Here is a 21,831-nt window from a genome sequence, read left to right as displayed (position 1 = left end):
CGAGATAAGAGTGAAAAAGAAGAACAAGATGATTTTCGTTCTTTCTTTAAAAGCCTGAATTAAACTCTTTAGTCAATTCAAATTCGAGACCCAATTTCATGAAGCTTATATGAATAAAAAATTCAAAGAGTTTCAGGATGAGTTGAAAGCAACAGTGTATTGTCATTCATTTCAAGATAAATAAGAAGGATCAGTTTGTACACATAAAGTCACAGAAGATTCGTGTAGTAGGCTTAGAACTAGTGGTCCTATATGTCATATTGTTGAGTTCAATAAGGACTTGCATTATATGAAATGCACATGTTGTTTATTTGAGTACTGAGGAATACTATTAAGCATGTGATTAAAGAATTGGTTGAAAGAGGAGTGTCGGCAGTTCCAAGTAAGTACATACTTGCACGTTGGAGGAAAGATTTTAAAAGGAGTATATTTTCATAAAGTGTTGCTATGACGATCCCAAATATAATAAAGAAAAAGTTTTAAATAATAAAATGTGTGAAGAGTTCTATGATTTTACAAGCATTGTTGAAGGTGAGGAAAATGTAGAAACTGAACACCTTTAGAACACCATACCAGTAACCAGTAAACAACATACATATCATATATGTATTTCATCATAACTCAAGCCTTGTAATACATAAGCAATATAACCAATTATCATATAGAATTTGGTTTATAGTGTCATTACTTATTAATCAAGCAATATCGAGCATGTAATATTAATGCATAGGTAGTTAGTCCAATATGAGTTCTAACATTCTCCCACTTGGACTGACTTTCTATCACAACTCAACAAATGCTATAAGTAATATGTAATTGACCTTTGACACTACGAATCAAAAACACTCATAACAACCTTGTCAAATTAAGACTTTAAAATGACAGACTACAAGAACAATGGAACCATTATTAGTTTCACCATCTTATAATCACTGTCATTCAAGCTATAATCTACATAGGTCTTTCAAGCATCAATTCAATGCTGATTCAAAAACTAAAAGATTCAGGATTAGGTCCTGCTACATATTTTGCATTTCAGAGTCTGAAGCAAAATTCTTAAATATTGAACATGCCATACTGCATACACGTCCAGATGATGAAACCATCTAATGACTTTGCATATATATATAAACTGAATGTTATAACAGGATACATGTAAAATCATACCAGTACAAATAAGATTGAAAATATATATCAAAACTGAACTAAGAATGAAGTCATGATTAATTTTAGTTCATTTTTGCAATCCAACTAATATTACTTTAATAATTTAACAATCAAAACTGAATTAAAAGAAAATACTAAAAATGAATTAAACAAAGTCAAGACGACAAAATGTATTTGTAATATTACTGAAAAGGAAATAATGGCAATTTCCATACAGCTCCCACTGATCTTATATATCCTGCTGAGTTGCAACTGCTAGAGATTCGAGCACTCCCATTCTCTCCACATGTTGCTTAAAAATGCTAACTGGTAATGCTTTGGTAAAAGGGTCTGCTAGTTGATCTTTAGTGCTCACATATTCCACTAACAACACTCCCTCTCTCACATTTCTCTTACCATCAGGAATTTGGTTCCTATGTGCTTGGACTTAGAAGTTCTCTTACTGTCTTTCGAAAAACACACTGCTCCACTATTGTCACATAAGATCTTTATTGGATTTGCAACAGCCTTGATAACCTTTGTCTCCAACATAAAATTTCTTAACCAAATTGCATGAGTTGCTGCTTCATATACTGCAACATACTCAGCCTGCATAGTAGAAGTGGTTACTAGGGTCTGTTTCACACTTTTCCAAGATATAGCTGCTCCACCAAAAACGAAAATAAAACCTGATGTTGATTTCAAGCTATCCTCACAGCCAGGAAAATCTGAATCCGAGTAGCCAATTATGTCCAAATCAACCACCCTTTTGTATACTAATATATGGTTCATTGTGCTTTTCAAATACCTCAGTACCTTCTTGCCTGCAATCCAGTGCGCCTGTCCAGGATCTACCTGATATCTACCTAGCATTCCCGCAGCAAATGCCAAGTCTGGTCTTGTGCACAATTGTGCATACATCACTGATCCTACCAGTGACGCATAAGGTTTATCACTCATGAAGGATCTCTCATGCTTATCTGTAGGACATTGTCCTTTATTCAATTTGTCCCCTTTTGACATTGGTGACTCCCATATCAAATCTTTTAAGGATTCTAGAAATATAAGCTCGCTGTGATAGTCCCAGTAAGTGATTCTTCCTGTCTCTTTTAATCTCAATTCCCAGTACATATGAGGCTTCTCCAAGATCCTTCATCTCAAAATTTTGTGACAGAAAAGTCTTGGTTTCAAGCAATAAGTCTATACTATTGCTAGCTAGCAAAATATCATCGACATATAAAACCAAGAATATGAAATCCTCCCACTCATCTTTAGGTAAATGCATTCATCATAAGGATTTTCTGAAAAACCATAAGAACATATGACTGAATCGAATTTGATGTACCACTGTCTTGATGCTTGTTTTAATCCATGAAAATCCAAGCTAAGTGTTCATCTCTTTTCTGTATAAACCCTTCAGGTGAGTCATATATATCTCCTCGTCTAACTCTCCATTTAGGAAAGCAGTTTTGACATCCATTTGGTGTAGTTCCATATCAAAATGTGCTACAAGTGCCATTATGATTCTGAATGCATCTTTGCTCGAGACAGGAGAGAAGGTTTCATTGTAGTCAATTCCTTCTCTTTGTGTAAAACCTTTTGCCACTAATTTGGCCTTATGTCTTTCCACACTGCCATCTGGATTTTTCTTGGTTTTGAAAATCCATTTGCTTCCTATAGGCTTAATTCCATGAGGTATTTCAGCTAGTTCCCAGACTTGATTTTTAAACATGGACTCAATTTCAGTTTGCATTGCAGCTTTCCATTCTGCAGACTTGTCACTAGACATTGCTTGATTGAAGTTTCTTGGATCAGACTCCTCTCCTACATCATACTCAATTTCTTGTAAATAGAGTATGTAATCACTGGATATGGCTGATTTTCTCTGCCTTGTCGACTGCCTCCTTGTGTCTTCACTTCGTAGTGATTCATTTTCTTCAGCTTGGTTCTCATCTAGTAACTCTTGTGCTTCTGGTTCATCTAGTGTCTGCAAGTCTTGTGGTTTTCCAAATGTCACTGCTGGTGATGGAAAATATAAATCTACGTACCCCCTTTGAGGAGTCATGTCCTCATTTGTCTCTTCAAGTGCAAAGTCTGATAGTGCTTCTTCATTAATGGGATTTGTTTCTTCCAAAAACTTTGCTACACTGGTCTCAACAATTCTAGTTTTCAAAGTTGGACAATAGAATTTGAAACCTTTGGACTTCTCTGAATATCCAATGAAATAGCCAAAGCTTGTTCTTGAATCCAATTTCTTAATATCTGGAGTATACAGTTTGGCCTCAGCTGGATAGCCCCATACGTATAAATGTGATAGAACTGGTTTTCTACCAGTCCACAACTCAAAAGGGGTTTTATCTAAAGCCTTGCTGGGGGTTCTATTTGTTACATAGTTTGCCGTTTTCAATGCCTCTCCCCACAAGTATTTTGGCAGACCTGTATTGCACATCATAGACCTTACCATACTCATTAAGGTTCTATTCCTTCTCTCTGCCACTCCATTTTGTTGAGGAGTGACAGGAGTGGTGTATTGTGCCTTAATGCCATTTTGTTGCAGATATATAGCAAACGGCCCCATGCATTGTCCAGCCTCAGTGTGCCTTCCATAGAATTCTCCACCCCTATCAGATCTAACAATCTTGATCTGTCTCCCTAATTGTTTTTCAACTTCTGTCCTATATATCTTAAAGGCATCCAAGGACTGTGATTTCTCAGATATGAGATACAAATGACAGTACCTGGAGAATTCATCAATTAACAAGATAAAATATGAATTCTTGCATATTGTATTAACTAGAAAGGGTCCACAGATGTCAGTATGAACTATTTCTAAAAGTTCATGACTTCAATTTGATCCTTTTCTATTGTGATTGGTGGTTTTTCCTTTTATGCACTCTATGCAATCATTGAAGGCCCGAAAGGCTTACGCGTTACGCATCGAGGCTTACGCCCTCGCCTTGTGAGACCATCTCTGATATTCTTTACAGTTTCCAGTAACCACCTACAATTTCAGTTATCAAGGTGATTTCCCCTGATTGAAGTGTGCTTTGCCCCTCTATGCAAAGAAAGTAAGAAACTTACTTGGGTCGAATATAGGCAGCAACGAAAAGTAGACATACCTCCATAATTTAGCTGCAGCAAAAATTATTACACAAAATACTAAATTTTAATAAACAAGATAACAAAGTTAGTTGTAAATAGAAAAAACTAGCTTATCAATGCTAAATCGATATGTGCAATAGGAAATATCATAATGCTTGCGCTATAATGATTTTTAGATTCTTGGGAGCTGAAATATGAGTTGGGTAGATGATGGCCAATTGAGCTTACCTATTATTAGTCAATAATTATAACAAGCAAACATTTTTTTTATTTTTTTATTTTTTTATTTTTTCAGTTTTTGGACCATTTCTTCCATATTAGAATTCTTTTTCTTGTATGCTGGTCGACCTTTCCGTCGTATAACTTTTGGACTAAGAATTCTTGTGTCTATTATTGGTTCGTTGTCATTAGTAGAATAATGATTTTTAGAACCAAACAATGTCAATTTAGGGTTGCAATCCACCTTCGATATCGTGTTATGCTGAAGCAGTTTAGCTTTTAGTTCACGTATAACTTGTAAAACAATGTTTGCTTTTTCCTCACCTTTGACAATGCTTGTAAGATCAGAAAACTCTTCACACATTTTAATATTTAAAACTTTTTCTTTACTATATATTTGGGATCGTCGTAACAACCTTTTATGAAACCGACTTCCTTTTAAAATCTTTTCTCCAATATTGTGCAAGTATGTATTTACTTAGAATCGTTGACACCGCTCTTTCAACCGATACTTTAATCACATGCTTACAAAGTATTCCTCTGTACTCATATAAACAACATGTGCATTTCATATCATGCAAGTCCTTATTGAATTCAACAATATGACATATAGGACCATTGGTTCTAAGCCTACTACACAAATCTTTTGTGACTTTATGTGTAAAAACTGATCATTCTTTTTTATCTTAAAATGAATGACAATACATTGTTGCTTTCAACTCATCCTTAAACTCTTTGAATTTTTTATTCATATAAGCTTCATGAAATTGGGTCTAAAATTTGAATTGACTAATGAGTTTTAGGCTTTTAAAGAATGATCGAAAATCATCTTGTTCTTCTTTTTCAATCTTATCCCGAATGGATACACCATATTGGTCTACAAAAATCTTCAAACTTGTTTTTGAGTATAAAAATTTGTCAAAGTAAGCATTAATACCTTCACTATGTTGAGTAGTTGACATTCCCGCCCAAAATGTGCTTTTCAAATATATAGGAATTGAACCCATCGATGTTTTTCTTTATACAACCTATCTAACCACACATGTCCATTTGGAAATGATCGTTTAAGTCAGACTGTACCACGTCGAGGCATCATTTTCCTCACTTCAGTTTATCGACATTGTTGGTACAATGTTTTCCTTACAATTGTTTGTATATATTTTTTATGTTATAAAATTGATTTAGTTATGTTTTGTTTGGATTCAGATACTTAGTAGTCGAGGTTAGCAGGCCCAACACCCTATCAGTGTTGGACTCTATAGAATTACTTCGGGTTCCAAAGTGGAATCTGGGGACTGTCCTGTCATAATCACGTCTAGCTAGAGGTCCCAAAATGCAAAGATAGATGATTCATACATATGTATATATATGCATCACATTCCAAACAGAAATAACTTTGTTTTCATGCCAATTTCACCATAACTTCAAATGAAACAGCAGAAGGGAAATTACAGACCCTGCAAAACAAAATGATCGCCCAGCCCTTTTTTTTTTTTTTTGTGCTAAGAGGGACAAAGCTCAAAAAGCAAAGAAACCTAGATAGTGATCGCCTAGCCTTTCAACAACCATGTTGCACTGCCCAGAAGTCATAGGCTCATCTTATATACAATGAGCAATGCTTGATTGGTCTTCTTTTTGTTGATGTAGTTTGAGAATTAAATCCTAATTCCCACCGTCACGGCGTACAAGCAATAATTCGATGAAAGATAAATAACAAACACAGCCAAGAAAACAGAAAATAATAAACCAACAAGCACACACAATCACACCAAGATTTGTTACGAGGTTCGGCAAAATTCCTGCCTACGTCCCCGGGAGAGATCTCCGTTCTTCACTATGAGAATAATAAGTATTAAGATTACAATTGGACTAAATCACATAACCCAATCCCCAAATCCCTTGTACACCCTTTCACAAAGTGTTTCCCAAAACCCTAGATCTCTCACCCAAGATTAATTACCTAATCTTGATCTCACCAATTCTAGATTGTGTGCCTCCCAAGAATCCTAAGGACTTGCTCACTCTAATCTGATTCTCTCACGTTTTTCTAAGCCCCTAAGGTCCTATTTATAACCATAGGCCTTAGATTACAATCCTAGATAAAGTAGGAAGAAAGTTAACTTTGAGTAGGAAATAAGTTTCCTTTATACACAAGGAAAACCTCAAAACTTGCCCAAAACGAAGTCCAAAACGCACCAGGAATTAATAACCTTCCAACACCTATTTGGACTCCTAACTTCATCCTAGAATACCATGGAAATCCCCCATGAACCAGGAAATCTTCAAATGCGAGCCAAATTAACAACAATCTCCACCTTGGCGAGCATATCATGCAAATTACCTTGCACCAAATACCATTGGCCTTGACCTTGTACCAACTACACATAACCCGAATCAAGAAACTATGGTCCACCCTTGATTCGCACGGCCAATACCTATGTGCAGCTACATCGTGTAACCAATTACCGGTTAGCACCGAAGAGGGGCCTCGATTCACCCCCTCCTCCAGTAGGATCTCCTTTCTCACCATCGTTTGAACCTTGGAAACATGTCACAACCGTCTCTGCTGTACCCGCAAACGAGACCTTCCTCAAGCGCTTGATTTCTTGTGCATTCCGTTTCCAACCAACCATCGAGGTTTGAGTTCCTATCAAACGATATAAACCACCACACTTCTCTCCCTTCATTAGGACCATGCTTCCATGAGTAATTTTCATGACTCCACCTGCTATCAAAACCAGGTAGCCCTTGGAATCCAACCTACTCAAGGATATCAAATTCCTTTGTAGCTTTGGGACATAAGCGACTCCACCCAAAGTATGCTCCACCCCATTGAACATCTTGATCTTCACCGTTCCAACCCCCATGACGTCAACTTTGGACCCGTCAGGCAAAGAGAAAGATCCTCCCTTTGATTCTTGAAACTTTTCAAAATATTCTTTCCTAGAGCATATATGGTGAGTAGAACCCGAATCCAATATCCAATCACCATGAGAAGAAGTGTTACCTATAGAGACTGTGAGAAGTTCTCCAGATTCATTATAGTCTGCTACCGCTGTAGAGCCATGACCATCCTTCTTATTCCAAGTCGGACAGTCCTTCTTTATGTGTCCCCACTCTTTGCACTTGTAGCACTGCCAGCCCTTACCACTACCCTTTGATCTAGCCTTGCTATTATCACTAGAACCCTTGGTAGTTTGCCTTCCTCTTTGACCATGAGCAACAAACAAGGAATCTTTATCCTCAACTTTCTTTCTCCTTTCACTAGACAAGAGAGTTGACTCGACCTCCTCCATTTTCAGTGTATCCTTACCATACAAGAAGATATCCACTATGTTGTCATATGTATCAGGAAGTGAGGTTAGAAGTAAGAGGGCTCGATCTTCTTCCTCAATCTTTACCCCAACTCTTTCGAGTTGATTCAGCAGTCCTTTGAACACGTTCATATGATCCATGAGATTTGCACCCGCTTCCATCTTCAGCTTATATATGTCCCGCTTCAGATTCAACTTTGTGGCCATAGACTTCTGAGCTAAATAAAGCTTTTCTAGTTTCTTCCACAATTCTGGGGCAGAATCTTCATCTATATTGTTGATAATATTATCAGCAATATAAAGCCGAATCGTGCTCACACACCTGCACTCCAAGTCTTCCCAGTCATCATCTGTCATCTTTGCCGGCTTTCCTTCTTCCTTTCCCTTCAAGGCGCGTGCCAAGCCTTGCGAAACTAGGACATCCTTCACTCTCTTTTGCCATAGAGTAAAGTTACCTCTTCCATCAAATTGCTCCACCTTAAAGGATGAAACACCACTACTTCCCGCTGCCATGACAAACTACCCTCGATCGATAAACACGGAACCACGATCGATGAACACGAAACCTGGCTCTGATACCACTTGTTGATGCAGTTTGAGAATTAAATCCTAATTCCCACCGTCACGGCGTACAAGCAATAATTCGATGAAAGATAAATAACACTTTTTTGCAAAGTAATTGTAAAAAAAAAAAAAAAATGCATAGTAACCAAACCTAATGTTCTTTCTACACTCCAATGATCACCAACTAACTTATAAGTAGAAATTCCAAAAATCCGAAAAGAAAAATTAAACTATATATATATATTAAATTATACAAATCCAAAAGTCTATATGAAGTTATGAACACAAATTTGAAAAAAAAAATAAAAAAATCATCAATAGTACGTCCAATATATGAACTATAAAAGTAAACTAGTTCTAGAAAAATATGGACTTTCGTATGAACTATACATAAATCATTCAAAAGATAGAAGTAGTGAATTAAAGCGTACCTTAATGAATGAATTGAAAAAAAAATCTTCTAAATCACATATAAGATGAGAGAGGACGTAGTAGGTTTTAGGGTTTTAAAATTGGGGCTCAATTTCTTTAAGAGATCGCTATTTGTTTTTGGATGAACCTGCAATGATGAAATCGTTAGAAGAGTTTTGGGGCTCAACTTTACATGAACCTACAATAATAAAATCGTTAGAAGATTTTTGGGGCTCAACTTCAAACGAGCCTGTAGTGATGAAATTATTAAACTCTTTTTTTTTTCTTTGATGAAGTCATGTTTTTTTTCAAAGATATATTGTTAGCTATAGGTTACTCTAATTTGGGGGTTAAATTTTTTTTAAAAATCTTATTCTTTTGTAATTTAATTTCAATTTTGTAAGATTTTAAAAAAGGGCAGACAACTAGACAAGTCTTTAAAAACACTTACATGGTAAATAATTATGAGCTGTATTTAAAAAATTATAATTGACATGAAAAATCCATGTCAATGAGGCACCATTTTTGAGACACTCTAGCACTCTCCTATAGTAAAACTCATGCCAAACAAGTACTCAATGAAAACTATCATACGAGCTCCGGTAATCTCAAGGTATTCATAGAGCCATGATAAATTGTTAATAGCTGACTAGTGACATAATTGCTATATTTAATTTAAAAAGTGGACCACCTGGTATCTTTATGTGCTTGTTGGGCCATTTGATGTTTGGATTTATTTCATTTGGAAAAACCAAAAAATTAATTTAGATATTAAATTGAGATAAATTAAAATTGACCAAATTATGATTTTTGTTCATGTAATTTGGTCTAGGTTTTACTTTGATCATGTAGTTATAATTTTGTCAATTTTGATCTTGTAGTTTACTAATGGTTGCAAGAAAAATCACTTAATCTCGTTAAATGGTTGCATGGAATGAGCACATTGGAGGCATGAGCTAATGTGTTTTTGTTTTTAGATGTCCTCACACGTGCTCATTTAGTCAAACTATTTCAACAAAATTAAGGGATTGTCCCTTCTTTTTTATACGAGAGGGAGGAGGTGCAGAGAATACATTTTATGACTCTTCCAACTAAGCTACACCTTCAATTCCTAAGAAATTGTCCTTTAATTGCAATTATTAATAAACTATATGATCAAAGTTGACAAAATAAAACTATAGGACTAAGTGGTCAAAAAAAAAAATATAGGACTAAAATTGTAATTTGAAATTCAAGAGCTAATGAGCAGCACCAATGGAAAAACCAAAAAATAAATAAATAAATAAAAATTAAAAGCTTAAACCATTGTCTATTTATGCACACGCAGTAGAGCCTAGCCCCTCGTGCCGTTGCTTTCCTCTCATCTCCACTTCCAGCTGCCGCAACCAATCCAGTGGCCATCAGCAGCTCCCATTTGGGTACGCTATTGCCTCTCAACCTCTCTGTTTTTCTCTTCTCCTTTCAATTTATATTCGATCATAGTGTTTGCTTGCTTTTATTTTCAGCCTGGTTTTGATTATTTTTATTGGATTACTTTTTGATTTCTGCATAACCCATATGCTTGATAACTAACTTATTTACCAATTACTTATTGATTTCTTATTGGTTTAATATTCAATCCCCTCTCATAGCCGCTATTATACTTCCTTTATTCACCACTAATCTCTGATAGCCACTTTAAGTTTCCTTCTGTTTTTTATTTTTTATTTTTTTTCTGAATAATTTCGGAGTTCTGGAGGATCTTGTTTGTGTTCTATAATATGTTTGTATAGAATCTAACTCTGTGGAATTTATTTGTATAGAATCTATTTCTTTGGAATTTATTTGCATAGAATCTATTTCTGTGGAATTTGTTTGTGTAAGATGAAGGATGCTGAACTTATTTCTATTCATCGTTTACTCTTTTCAGAAAAATCCCAAAAGGAGGAAGAAGCGCCTTTGTTGTTTAATATATAGAACCCACTTCAGGTTAGCTATTTCTCTTCTTCTAGCATTTCTGTGTCTAGCAATTTTTTCAATGCGTAACTTGTACTGCTGTTCCATTCGGGGGTTATGTGATATACTCTCTTGATTAAGTTTAAACTTTAGTGAGATGCCATGGGGGTTATGTGATATGCTCTGTTATACCACCTCGGGTCTTTAATAAGTGTGGTAGTGAGATTTAAATGATAAGAATAAGCTGATCTGAGAAGAAGGGAAGCTTTGAGCTTGTTTTTTTTTGGGGAGTGGATTATTATAATGCAAAATTCTAGACTTTCCATTCTAGTGGCTGAACTTGGCTCTTTAGGAACTGTCAAAGGCCTATTTTATTTTATTTTTCATCTGAGAGAGAGAGAGAGAGAGAAATTGGCAATAAGAAACTAGTAATGATTGTGACTGAGTGAACTATCATATGAATGTAGAAAATGATAAGGTTTCGTTTGTGTCATATATCGTACTCATTAATTTTCCCCTATTTACTTTTAATGTCAAGATACATAATAATATGGTCTTCTGCAAGAGAGATAGAGAGAGAGACAGAGAGAGAGGCACTAGGAAACTAGTAGTGATCATGACTGAATGAACTATCATATGAATGTGGAAAATGTTAAGGTTAGGTTGGTGCTTCATCATATATCATACTCCTTATTTTCCCCCTACTTTACTTCTAATGGAAATATATATAATGTGATTTTAGATTTTTCTTAAGCATTCCATTATTTATGGTAAATTTTAAAAATGATTGTTGATTTCTCCCATTTGAATATGCTGCCTAAATGCACATTAAGCTGATACAAAGTGATGCAGGACAGGAGCAAAGGCTGCTGTCTTGCTCCAGTAATAGGGTAAAAACCATAGTAGAAAGGAAAATCCAGCAATAACAGTAGAAAAGAGAGAGAATAAAGCTATAGAATCAAAGTTGGAACGTAGATAAATGAGTTCTAGGGTTAGGAACCCAAGAGAAACTCTCAAATCAGAAATCTCTGAATAATATTATGCCCAAAAACTGTCTATTACAACCTAAGCCTTAAGCTTATATAGGGAAAACATATTCCTCAACTCACTAGGAAAACAATAAACCTTAACTAACTAGGAAAACTTAAAGTAAAATTACCTTAAAGACCTAATGAAATCAAGAAACTAGGCTCTAAATCCAGCTAGGAAATAAAAATCAGAAAGCTACTAAAAAAAATACTATTTCTTGGAACCCTAGGAGATGCTCCTGCATCACAAAGCTTTTGAACCAACAGTGTACTGGCCAGTCACTAATACACAATTACACATTGTTGTACCTTTGTGGAAACAAGGGTTATCCAAAAAAAGAAGAAAGGCATTAAGTGAGTTCTTGGATTCATTTCTCTTCTCAGAAAGCGAATATCTTCCTCTTCTATCATATGATCCATTTACATTAATCTGTCAGAGTGCTTTCACATAATATATTGGAAAGAATTTAAAAGATTTACTTACTTTATCCATGCTAGTAGAGTAGACAAAGCCCGCACTTTTATCATGGGCCTCTTGTTTTTCTATCATATAAAGTGCATACAGAATTAGCTTGTGTGAGTGTTTAAAATCAAAACAACAAACTTTTTGTACATAGGGATACAATTAAAAAGGACAAAAAGTACACTGCTAAAGTAAATTAATTATAACTGTTGAAGTTTGAACTTGGGAAAGAAATGAATCCACAGAAAACTAGTAAGCAATATGAACTGTGCAGGCATAAATCATCTAGATCAGGTGTTGTTTAGCATGAGTTAGATTAACAACTCAATACATACAAACTTCCAGGCTTGAACTCAGGAGCATTTTCAACTAAGATCTTGTCACAAAGCATTATTATTTCCCATGTTCCTGCGTTCACATTTATACATTTCTTCACCTAGTGTAGGTAAGCGAGTTGAAGATTCTTTTCTGTAAATACTACAATCTTACAGTATTTCTTTTCAATCTTCTCAATGAAATCAATTTTATTCTTCAGATTTTAGTGAATGGCCAAATGTAAATGTGTGAAAGAGAGCTGACAGCTTTCTGTTGAAGAAAGTCAAGTCTTAGATTTATCAAAACCTGTATCTATGAATGATTTATTAAGAACTGGATCCTTGAATGTTTAAAGTTCAAGACGGTTAAGGAAATTTTATGGTAATAGCTCACATTGCATTCCTTCAAAAATAATTGTTGCTGCTGATGCTGGCAGCAATCTAGAAACAGCATGCTGCTGCTACAGCAACCATAATGTAGTTGGATTCAAATGTAGTTGTATTCAGACAGCTTGAGTTCATAATTTAGTTAACTATTATGTGAATATGAAATATTTTGTGAGCTATTTACGAGCCACATTATTTGAGCTTATTCATGAGGACGAATCATGTCGCAGGGTTTTGTCATCTCACGGGGTTTCTTAGAAGTCCAAATGAGTGAAACTGCACCTTGCTCAAGCCTGACTTGTTTATTAAATGAGCTTAAACCTTAGGCTCACGTTTGTTTCTTTATCAAATATGTGAATATAAATTAGTTTTTGTTGATTGAGTTCTGTTTGCAGTAAGTAAGAAAATAATTTTCCTACTACAGTAATAGTTAGAAATATTGGTACATCTAATTGAGTTCTCATTTCTTTCTCTTACTCTCTATTTTTCTAGGTTTTGAAATTCTGCAGGTTTTCCAATATGCAGCTGACCCTCGAATTTGGGTAATTATTTATTTTGGCTCTACTATTTCTTAAATTTTTTGGTTGTTTGGTTGTTCTTAAGCTGTTAATTGGTCTTGATTCTTGAATAGTCAAGATTTGTTAGCTAATATCAGCATTATCCTAATAAGATTTTGAAAAAAATAAAAATAAAAATTTTAAAGTAACATCTTTTTCATGGTTCTTGCAGTGTTTTAGGTGTAGAGCTAACAGGAGCGCAAATTGAATTTTAGTTAACTCTATTGAAATAGTAAACATGCTAAGGTGTCTGGGAATATGGCAATACTCTAATATCATGACACAGTACAAAAATTCTAGTCCCCCCTCCCCTCCCAAAGAAAAAAAAAGAAAAAGAAAGAAAAAGACAGCATGCAACATTGGAGGGAGATGACTTTTTATGGACCATTTGTAAAATTGACTGGATTGTGAGTTGTGACTGTATTGTGCTTTGAAGATGTGGTATCTTCTTCTGTCTCTATTATAGTGGGAAAACTCATGTGCCCTGAATTAATGTACACCTATATTTTGTTCAGATTCATATAGCAATCTTTTTGTGCCTTTCTTGCCCTTGATAAGGTATTCAGAGTTTGAGTTTCAGACATATCTTTTTGTTTTTATGGTGATCCATTGTTACTGTGTGGAACTATTTTTCTATATCCACCTTGTGCCTTATGGACCTGAATGCAATCATATTTGCAGTGGAGGATTAGAGCTTCTTTGTAACTCTGTAAAGATTCATAATGTAAATGTTGAACTGCAAGAGGGAGCAGCAAAGGTAAATTTCAGCTAAGTTGGTTAGGCTGAAAAATTAAGTAAATACTCAGCAGATTTATCTTTTTAGTAATTTATTGGTATTACTCAAATTGGTTTTGTTTTTCTTCTTATCAGTTAACCATGAAAGATTTGCTCCTTTGGATTCGTACTAATTTGATCAAGGAGAGGCCTGAAATGTTTATGAAAGGAGATTCTGTGTAAGTTAAACTCTGCTAGCAGACTTAATGTTGAAGTGAATGTGTGACTCAGACGAGGAATAATATTTTTGAATTTATGTTTGCGGTTAATAGTTTTAATGGAAGAAGATTTATTAGACGTAAAAAGGCAAGACTATACAAAAAGGAGAGAGAGCTCTCTCCAAGAAAACAAATTGCTACAAAGTCGTACAAGGAATAATCACTAATGTGAAACTGAAATATCACCCTTATTATGTTCTTGTTAAAACAAGAAGGTTTTGGTTCTTCTTTCAGGAGACCTGGTGTTCTGGCCCTTGTGAATGATTGCGATTGGGAGCTGAGTGGGCAACTTGATACAACACTAGAAGAGAAGGATTCTGTTGTTTTCATTTCAACCTTGCACGGTGGATAGAATATAGAACTGTAGAATATTGTTATATGCTTATACTATGAAGCAATTGTTTGTCTCAGGATTGTAAGAGCTTGAAATTATTAGCCATGTATGTGAAAATCACTGCTTACTGTTTCCATATCAAAGCATTTAGAAACCAGATGGAAGTTTAGATTAGTTGTCTCCTGCATGTTGTCTTGAATGATTTATTTTATTGGCTTGTCTTTACTTTTTCTTTATGCAATTTTTAAGTGAAAAAGCAAGATAGAAGTTTTATAGAGTTAGGGTTGGGTCAAACTTGTTTCGTTTTATAAATTTATTTTTATTTTTAAACAAAGGGTGAGCGATAAAATAACAGTGAGTGGGGGTGTGCACGGTAAGTTACAGTTATATATCTTAACTATATACCACTTTTTAACTTGGTACCTCAAGTTCAAAAAGTTGCATTAAGGTATCTCAATTACGAAACTGTGTCAGTTAGGGACCTCCGTTAGTCTGGCGGTTAAAAAAACCGTTATCTGATTACCTGACATATCACTAAAAGGCTTAATTTCAATTTAGTACCTCAACTTTACCATGTTTTTTAAGTTTATACCTCAAGTTCAAAAATTTGCAAATGAATAAATGTTTTCCAGTTTTTATCTCAATTTCACTCCAACTTTTGACTCATCAAATCTCCACTAAAATTATCAATCTTATACTCATTTTGTAGCTATGAATCTCCTTTTTACAACCATATAGAAATCATGCAAAAAGGAGTTATAAAATCCGAGATAATTGGTCACAAAGTAGACTACTCGAAACTGTCAAATTTTCCAAACAAATTGGCAATTTCGGGTAGCCTAATTTGTGATTACTTATTTCGCGTTTCGTAGCTCCTTTTTGAATTATTTCTATATGGTTATAAAGAGGAGATTCATAGCTCCTTTTTGAATTATTTCTATATGGTTATAAAGAAGAGATGCATAGCTTCAAAATGAGTATAAGATTGTTGATTTTAGTGAAGATTTGATAAATCAAAAGTTGGGGAGAAGTTGAGATAAAAACTAGAAAACATTTATTTATTTGCAAGTTTTTTTAACTTGAGGTATGAACTTGAAAAATATGGTAAAGTTAAGGTACTAAATTGAAATTAAGCCTTTTAGTGGTGTGTCACGTCATTAGATAACGGTCTTTTTAACGACCAAACTAACGGAGGTACCTAACTGATATGGTTTCGTAGTTGGGGTACCTTAATGCAACTTTTTGAACTTGAGGTATCAAGTTAAAAAGTGGTATATAGTTGAGGTATATAATTGTAATTTACCCTCAAAAGATTATGAAGGAGTGCATAAGTACTTTTGTGGAGTGCAGGGGAATCTCGGCGGCAAGTGCGGAGTTCCTAGGTCTAGGGCGCTCCATCTTGTGGTGTTCGTTGTCCATCGATTTGGAGGTCGACTACAGAGAAGAGGAGAGAGAAAGGGAAAAGAGGGAAGGAGAAAGAGAGAGAGAGAGAGAGAGAGAGAGAGAGAGAGAGAGAGAGAAACAAAAAAAAAGGGAAGGAGAAAGAGGGTGGTAGGTTGGACCGCTGGGGAACGTGGTGGTTGGAGGTGGAGCTGGGTTTTGGTTTTTTGTGTGTAATGAAGGTATTTAAAAAAATTTGAGAGCTGCTATTTACATACCTTTTTTTTTCTTTTTGCACACACTTTTCTCCTACACACCTCCTACTATTTTTTAAAATGTAAAATTTATCTTTAACACACTTCTCTCATTACTAAAATATTTTTAATCTCATTAATCTTACCAAATTTCTCTTACATACCCCACTCAATCCATTCAAACAATACATACCCACTCAACCCTTTCAGACAATATACACCCCCACCCCCAACCTCACGCCCACCCGATCCTAGCCAAGAACACACCCCTGTATACTAACATCATCGTCGGAGCCATCACCACCGCCATCAACTCAGCCGTCGAAGTCGCCGTCAACTCACTACTGTCAATCCGTCGTTGGTGGTCTCACCACCTTACTACAACATCATAGCCATTGTTGTCAACCCATAGTTATGCCTTAAGCTAAATTATTTTGATTCATATGCAAATCTAGGTTTTTTTTATCAAATTTAAATTGGTTAATCTATCCCAAGACCTATTTTTTTCTGTTTGAAATAATTTGGAGTGCGGGTTTTCTGGGTTTCAAGATTGAATTTCGGGTTTGGGTTATAGGATTTAGCAGGTCGTTCGGCATTGCTCTACTGAACATTTCAGTTTCGTTTGGTAGTAAGCTACCGAACATTTTGGTTTCGTTCGACAACTTATTACCGAACGAAACTGAAAGGTTCGACAACTTACTACCGAACAAAACCAAAATGTTTAGCAGACCAGTGCCGAACGACCTGCAAATCCGAAAATGAATAACCAAAAAATTCACTCTTGCACTCTAAAAACCTCACTCCAAATCATCACAAACAAACGAAAAAGGTATTGAGATTGATTAACCAATTGAAATTAGATAATAAAACATTAGATTTACATTCAAATCAAAAAAATTTAGGTTAGAGCATGCCTTTAACTTCCAATGGCTATGGTGAAGAGATGATGCATAGCTGCGATGAAGGCAAGTTAACGATGGGAGGTGAGTGTCGGCAATTTTGGGATGGAGGTGGGGTCACGGGTAGGGTGTGTTTTGGTTGTGGTTGGAGGTGAGGTTGAGGGTGGGATATATAATTGTGTTTTAGGAGTGTTGGGTTTGGAGTATGTAAGGAGAGATTTTTTTTTTTTTTTTTTTTTTTCAAATGATGTGGGTTGTCCTTTAAGGTAATTTTTTTTTTTTTGTGTCAATAAGTAATTTCACAAAATAAGTTGGTGAAGGTTTGCAAATAGCAGCACTCAAAAATTTGGGTGTGTGTGTTGAGAAATTAAATATATAAAAAAAGAAAAAAGAGTGTGAAAGGAGAAAGAGTAATGTTTGGGTTCTCTTATTTGAAGACCAACGTTGTTTTCATAGCCAATCAAATGAACTCATGATGGGGTTCACTTTCCGAACTCTTTTTTCTCTCTCATGGTGGTGCTCATTTAATTGGCCATGAGGACAAGGTTGGTTCTCAAACATAAGGACTCAAGCATTTTCCAAAGATAAGAGTAATGCTTGGGTCCTCTTATTTGAGGACCAATCTTGTCTTAGCCAATCAAATGAGCTTATGATGGGGTCCATTATCCCAACTCTTAATGTGTAGTGAGAGAAAGTGGAGAAATTATTGTGTATAACTGATATATTGACACGTGGTATAACCAGTATATGTGTTATAATATGAGTGAATGTTATTAATATTATATCATACTAATATAAACGCATCGTCTAATAATACTTTTACACATTAAATTGGTCATACTACGTAACGGTATATCGATTATATCCTATAATTTTTCGAGAAAGTGGGGTGTGTATATAGCTGCACTCATCAATTATTTACTTGGTCAATTACTAAAGGTCAAAAAGTCCAACGGTCCACAATTCACATAGAAATTGGATCCATCTCTTCTCCGCACCAACAGAATCCACAAGCCGACAAGTCCACCGTTCAACAAATAAAAAAATAAAAAAATAAAAGAGAAACAGAGAGTCTGTCTTGGAATGGGTTCTTTTATCTCATGAACGCGTCTCTGCAATTCTAATGGAGTCGAATCCCCAGCCTTCAGGTTCGTCAAAAATCCTACAATTCTTCCCCTCGTAATTTTTCATGAATTTTTATATAATCGATTCAGTTTCTCATAATTCGATTATTCAATTTCACGGTGTTTCTTTTTGGGTTAGACATAAACTCGATTTTTTGTTATCGTTAGTTTGGTGTAGGGGTAGATTATTTGGGGGATTTTGTTGGATTGTTAGGTATTAGGGTTTTGGGGTTTTTGAATTTTGTATAAGGCTTGCAATTTTTGGGTTGGAATTGTTTAAGTTTAGGTTATGTTTTGGTAGCTAAGAAAAATTGTGAGAAAACGAAGAAGTTCTAGTTTTTGGATCATTAATTTTTCATTTCTTATGACCCTAGTTTAAGAAAACAAAAAATAAATAAATCCCGTTTTTCTTAAGTGTTTTATATGTTCTGTCAGAGCTACCAAATCCTTCTATGTTGTTGTATTCTGGGGTTTTGGGAACAAGTTAAGAACTTATATATGATGCTTAGAAATAATAAAAAGTAATTCAAAATCTTCCAAGGACACACTCCACGGCCGAAAACTGTTAATAAGGCTTGGTCTTGGGGTTTCGTCAAGGATAATTCTTCTCTAATGAGAAGCATAATAATGACGATGGTCGAATCATTACGATGATCAGGCTATTGAACATCATTTCCCTGTGGTTGTCTTAGTGGATAGCAAGTTCTGTTAATTCCTATCCCAAGGTGAAACATATATGGTAATAGAAGTTTCTTGTATTGATGAGTAGAGTATGGGAGCTACAATCAGGCTATTTTAGTAGTTTTAACCCTAAGAGCGTGTCTTTCCTTATGTTATTTCCTCTAAAGTGGAGTCACGTCTATAGACAATAGGATCTTACGCTCATGGGATAGGATTTAACTTCTTTTTTCGTATAGATAGTATCTCACTCCTCTGTTATTGATAATATTTCATTCGATTGCTACACACTGCATGTGCTTGTGTTTGGCATGAACTATTATGTTAAGTTGGAAACTAATTACATTGGTGATGTGCTCTGGTTATGGTTCTTTTAAGTTAGAAACTAATTTCATTGTTGCCTGTTGCAGCTAATGGTCCTCCACCAAAACCGTGGGAGCGAGCAGGTTCCTCATCTGGTCCTGCACCTTTTAAACCCGCATCAGCTGGAAGCACAAGTGATGTAGTTGAGGCTTCGGGAACTGCTAGACCTGGTGAAATAGTTTCAGGTTCTGATAGAAATACCACTGTTAACAGAAATGCTCTTGGTAGGCCCGTTCCCTCAAGGCCTTGGGAGCAGAACTATGGGAGTACCGGCAACTATGGAGGTTTAGTGAAAAGATGAATTTTTTCCTCTCCCTCCTCTCATTTGTGGCTTTCAAAATTCTTGTTTTTTGTTTATTTAACTATAATTTGTTTCCCTATTACAGGCTATGGTTCTACTATGAACTATAACTCAGGTTATGGTTCTGGATTGTCTGGAACGTCTGGAATGTATGGTTCATATGGTGGAACTGGAGGATTATATGGTGGGGGTGGTGGGGGGATGTATGGAAACAGCATGTATAGGGGAGGGTATGGTGGGGGGCTTGGTGGTGGGCTTGGTGGTGGGCTTTATGGATCTTCTGGGATGTATGGAGGTGGAATGTACAATAGTGGTTTGGGAGGCCCAATGGGTGGTTATGGAATGGGCATGGGTGGTCCTTATGGAGGTCAAGATCCAAATGATCCATACGGTCCTCCTTCATCTCCACCATCATTTTGGATTTCAGCACTTCGGGTGGTAAGAATTTTCTGTTTTGACTTGTTTATAATTCATATGGGAGGGATGAGAAATGCATAATACATATGTATTATGAAATTTCAAAATGGGTATAAATTAAAATCATGTGAATCAAACTGAAAGTATACATGTTCTCTAATGTTTCACATTGTTCTGGGGTCCTGCTTGCATCTGTAATTTCTCTTTTGGGATGGGGATTGATTGAACAAAAAGATGTGCTTTTAATGGGTTTCATACCACCAATAATATCAAATAAAAGATGTGCTTTTATTTGCATTTACTTATTCTCAAATTTTTCCTGTTATGGCAGATGCAAGGTGTGGTTGGCTTTTTTGGTCGAATTGCAATTCTCATAGATCAGAACACCCAGGCATTCCATATGTTCATGACTGCACTTCTTCAGGTTCTCATCTGTTGTTGCATCTCCTTATTTTTCCTCAGTGTAGAATCAACTTTGGGATCTCTTTCTGTTCTTTCCATGGATTGTTGCAGGAAAACTTTCTGGCTACCTAACCTTTTGTAGCATCACCATACACTTGTCTAATGATCTTTCAAGAGAAGTCCATTTTCAATCCGTTACTGCTCAGGGAAATTCCAATGTCTGACATATTTTGACCTGAACTTTTGAGAAAATAAGTTTCGAATATCTGAAGAGATATATAGTAGTTGGTTTGATAGGTCTTTCATATTCTCACTTCATTGGGGTGAAATAGAACCCAAATGGCCATAGTTTTGGAACCATTTTAAAACATCTTAGCACCATTCAAGCATTATCTAACTGTTTTACTAAACTTTGCTGCAGCTTTTTGATCGCTCTGGTGTATTGTACGGAGAGCTAGCTAGATTTGTATTAAGGATACTTGGAATTAAAACAAAACCTAATAAGGTTCACCCACCAGGACCCAATGGGATTCCTTTCCCTGGACCCCATGGTGCCCCTAGCCAGAACTACATCGAGGGACCGAAGGCTGCTCCTAGTGGTTCGTGGGACAACGTTTGGGGAAACGATACCCAGTAAATGATGAGACAACACACAACAGTGTCATTTTGCTTGCCCTGTGATTTTTGCCTGTGTTCAAAGGAAGAGAAGATAGAAGAAAAGGATTTATCTTACAACCCCCATTGTTAGTGAACACCAGTGCTGATATGAATGTTGATGTGGAGTCGTGTAATCTTTGCAACTTGTACCCAAATTGGTGTGTGGGTCATTCGATGACAAGCCAGTGGAGAAGAACAATAAGATATAAGCTTTGTATCATGAATTTAAAAAGGATGATTTAAATATAAGTTGTGATGCCATTTGATTAAATACTTAACAGCCTGAGTCTGCATTTTAATGTACTGTGACATATAGTATTGCCAAAAAAAAAAAAAAAATCTCTAATCTTTGACACTAACCTGGGGTATTTTCTTGCCCATATTTTGGCATGATTATTGGATTCGGAAGCTCAGTACATTGAATAAAAGGCAGATGGATTTGAAGATTGTTTTCTTTTTCTTGGTGAAAATGGGCAGAAAGACTTTTCCCATCTTGTTAGAAGGGGGTTTTACTTTTCTTTTTTCCCCGTCAACACTTGACAGGATTGGCTGTGTCCCATGGGAGTTTTTCCCATGTCCTCAGAGGCTAC

The 21,831-nt window shown here is 35.7% G+C and overlaps 2 protein-coding genes and 1 pseudogene across 2 annotated transcripts; 2 read left to right on the top strand and 1 right to left on the bottom strand.

The window, feature by feature from the left end:
- Positions 1–1,548: 1,548 nt before the first annotated feature.
- On the bottom strand, positions 1,549–2,277 carry LOC147293238 (secreted RxLR effector protein 161 pseudogene; annotated as a pseudogene).
- Positions 2,278–10,051: 7,774 nt separating this feature from the next.
- On the top strand, positions 10,052–14,940 carry LOC147293237 (ubiquitin-related modifier 1 homolog 2-like). Its single transcript, XM_086232113.1, has 6 exons — positions 10,052–10,174; positions 10,666–10,724; positions 13,376–13,425; positions 14,122–14,197; positions 14,311–14,393; positions 14,667–14,940. Exons 3-6 carry the CDS (start codon positions 13,403–13,405, stop codon positions 14,782–14,784), a joined length of 300 nt encoding a protein of 99 aa, XP_086088239.1. The 5' UTR covers positions 10,052–10,174; positions 10,666–10,724; positions 13,376–13,402; the 3' UTR covers positions 14,785–14,940.
- Positions 14,941–18,314: 3,374 nt separating this feature from the next.
- On the top strand, positions 18,315–21,540 carry PEX13 (peroxin 13). Its single transcript, XM_086232144.1, has 5 exons — positions 18,315–18,447; positions 19,512–19,748; positions 19,851–20,203; positions 20,514–20,606; positions 21,006–21,540. The coding sequence occupies exons 1-5, from the start codon at positions 18,423–18,425 to the stop codon at positions 21,219–21,221; spliced, it is 924 nt and encodes a 307-aa protein (XP_086088270.1). The 5' UTR covers positions 18,315–18,422; the 3' UTR covers positions 21,222–21,540.
- Positions 21,541–21,831: the final 291 nt, after the last annotated feature.

Source organism: Dryas octopetala, chromosome 2 (genome assembly GCF_963921425.1).
Source record: "Dryas octopetala chromosome 2, drDryOcto1.1, whole genome shotgun sequence".
Classification (NCBI taxonomy): domain Eukaryota; kingdom Viridiplantae; phylum Streptophyta; class Magnoliopsida; order Rosales; family Rosaceae; genus Dryas; species Dryas octopetala.
The sequence above is the reverse complement of the archived record's forward strand: the minus strand, read 5'-3'. Positions and strand labels throughout refer to the sequence as shown.

What these genes read in the sequence shown, in the direction of transcription:
- LOC147293237 (XM_086232113.1), top strand. Translation starts at nt 13,403, where the DNA reads ATGCAGCTGACCCTCGAATTTGG. An exon ending in CAGCTGACCCTCGAATTTGG is followed by an intron (nt 13,426 to 14,121) that starts GTAATTATTTAT and finishes TCATATTTGCAG; the next exon opens with TGGAGGATTAGAGCTTCTTT. An exon ending in TTTATGAAAGGAGATTCTGT is followed by an intron (nt 14,394 to 14,666) that starts GTAAGTTAAACT and finishes TTCTTCTTTCAG; the next exon opens with GAGACCTGGTGTTCTGGCCC.
- PEX13 (XM_086232144.1), top strand. Translation starts at nt 18,423, where the DNA reads ATGGAGTCGAATCCCCAGCCTTCAG. An exon ending in GTCGAATCCCCAGCCTTCAG is followed by an intron (nt 18,448 to 19,511) that starts GTTCGTCAAAAA and finishes TGCCTGTTGCAG; the next exon opens with CTAATGGTCCTCCACCAAAA. An exon ending in GGATTTCAGCACTTCGGGTG is followed by an intron (nt 20,204 to 20,513) that starts GTAAGAATTTTC and finishes CTGTTATGGCAG; the next exon opens with ATGCAAGGTGTGGTTGGCTT.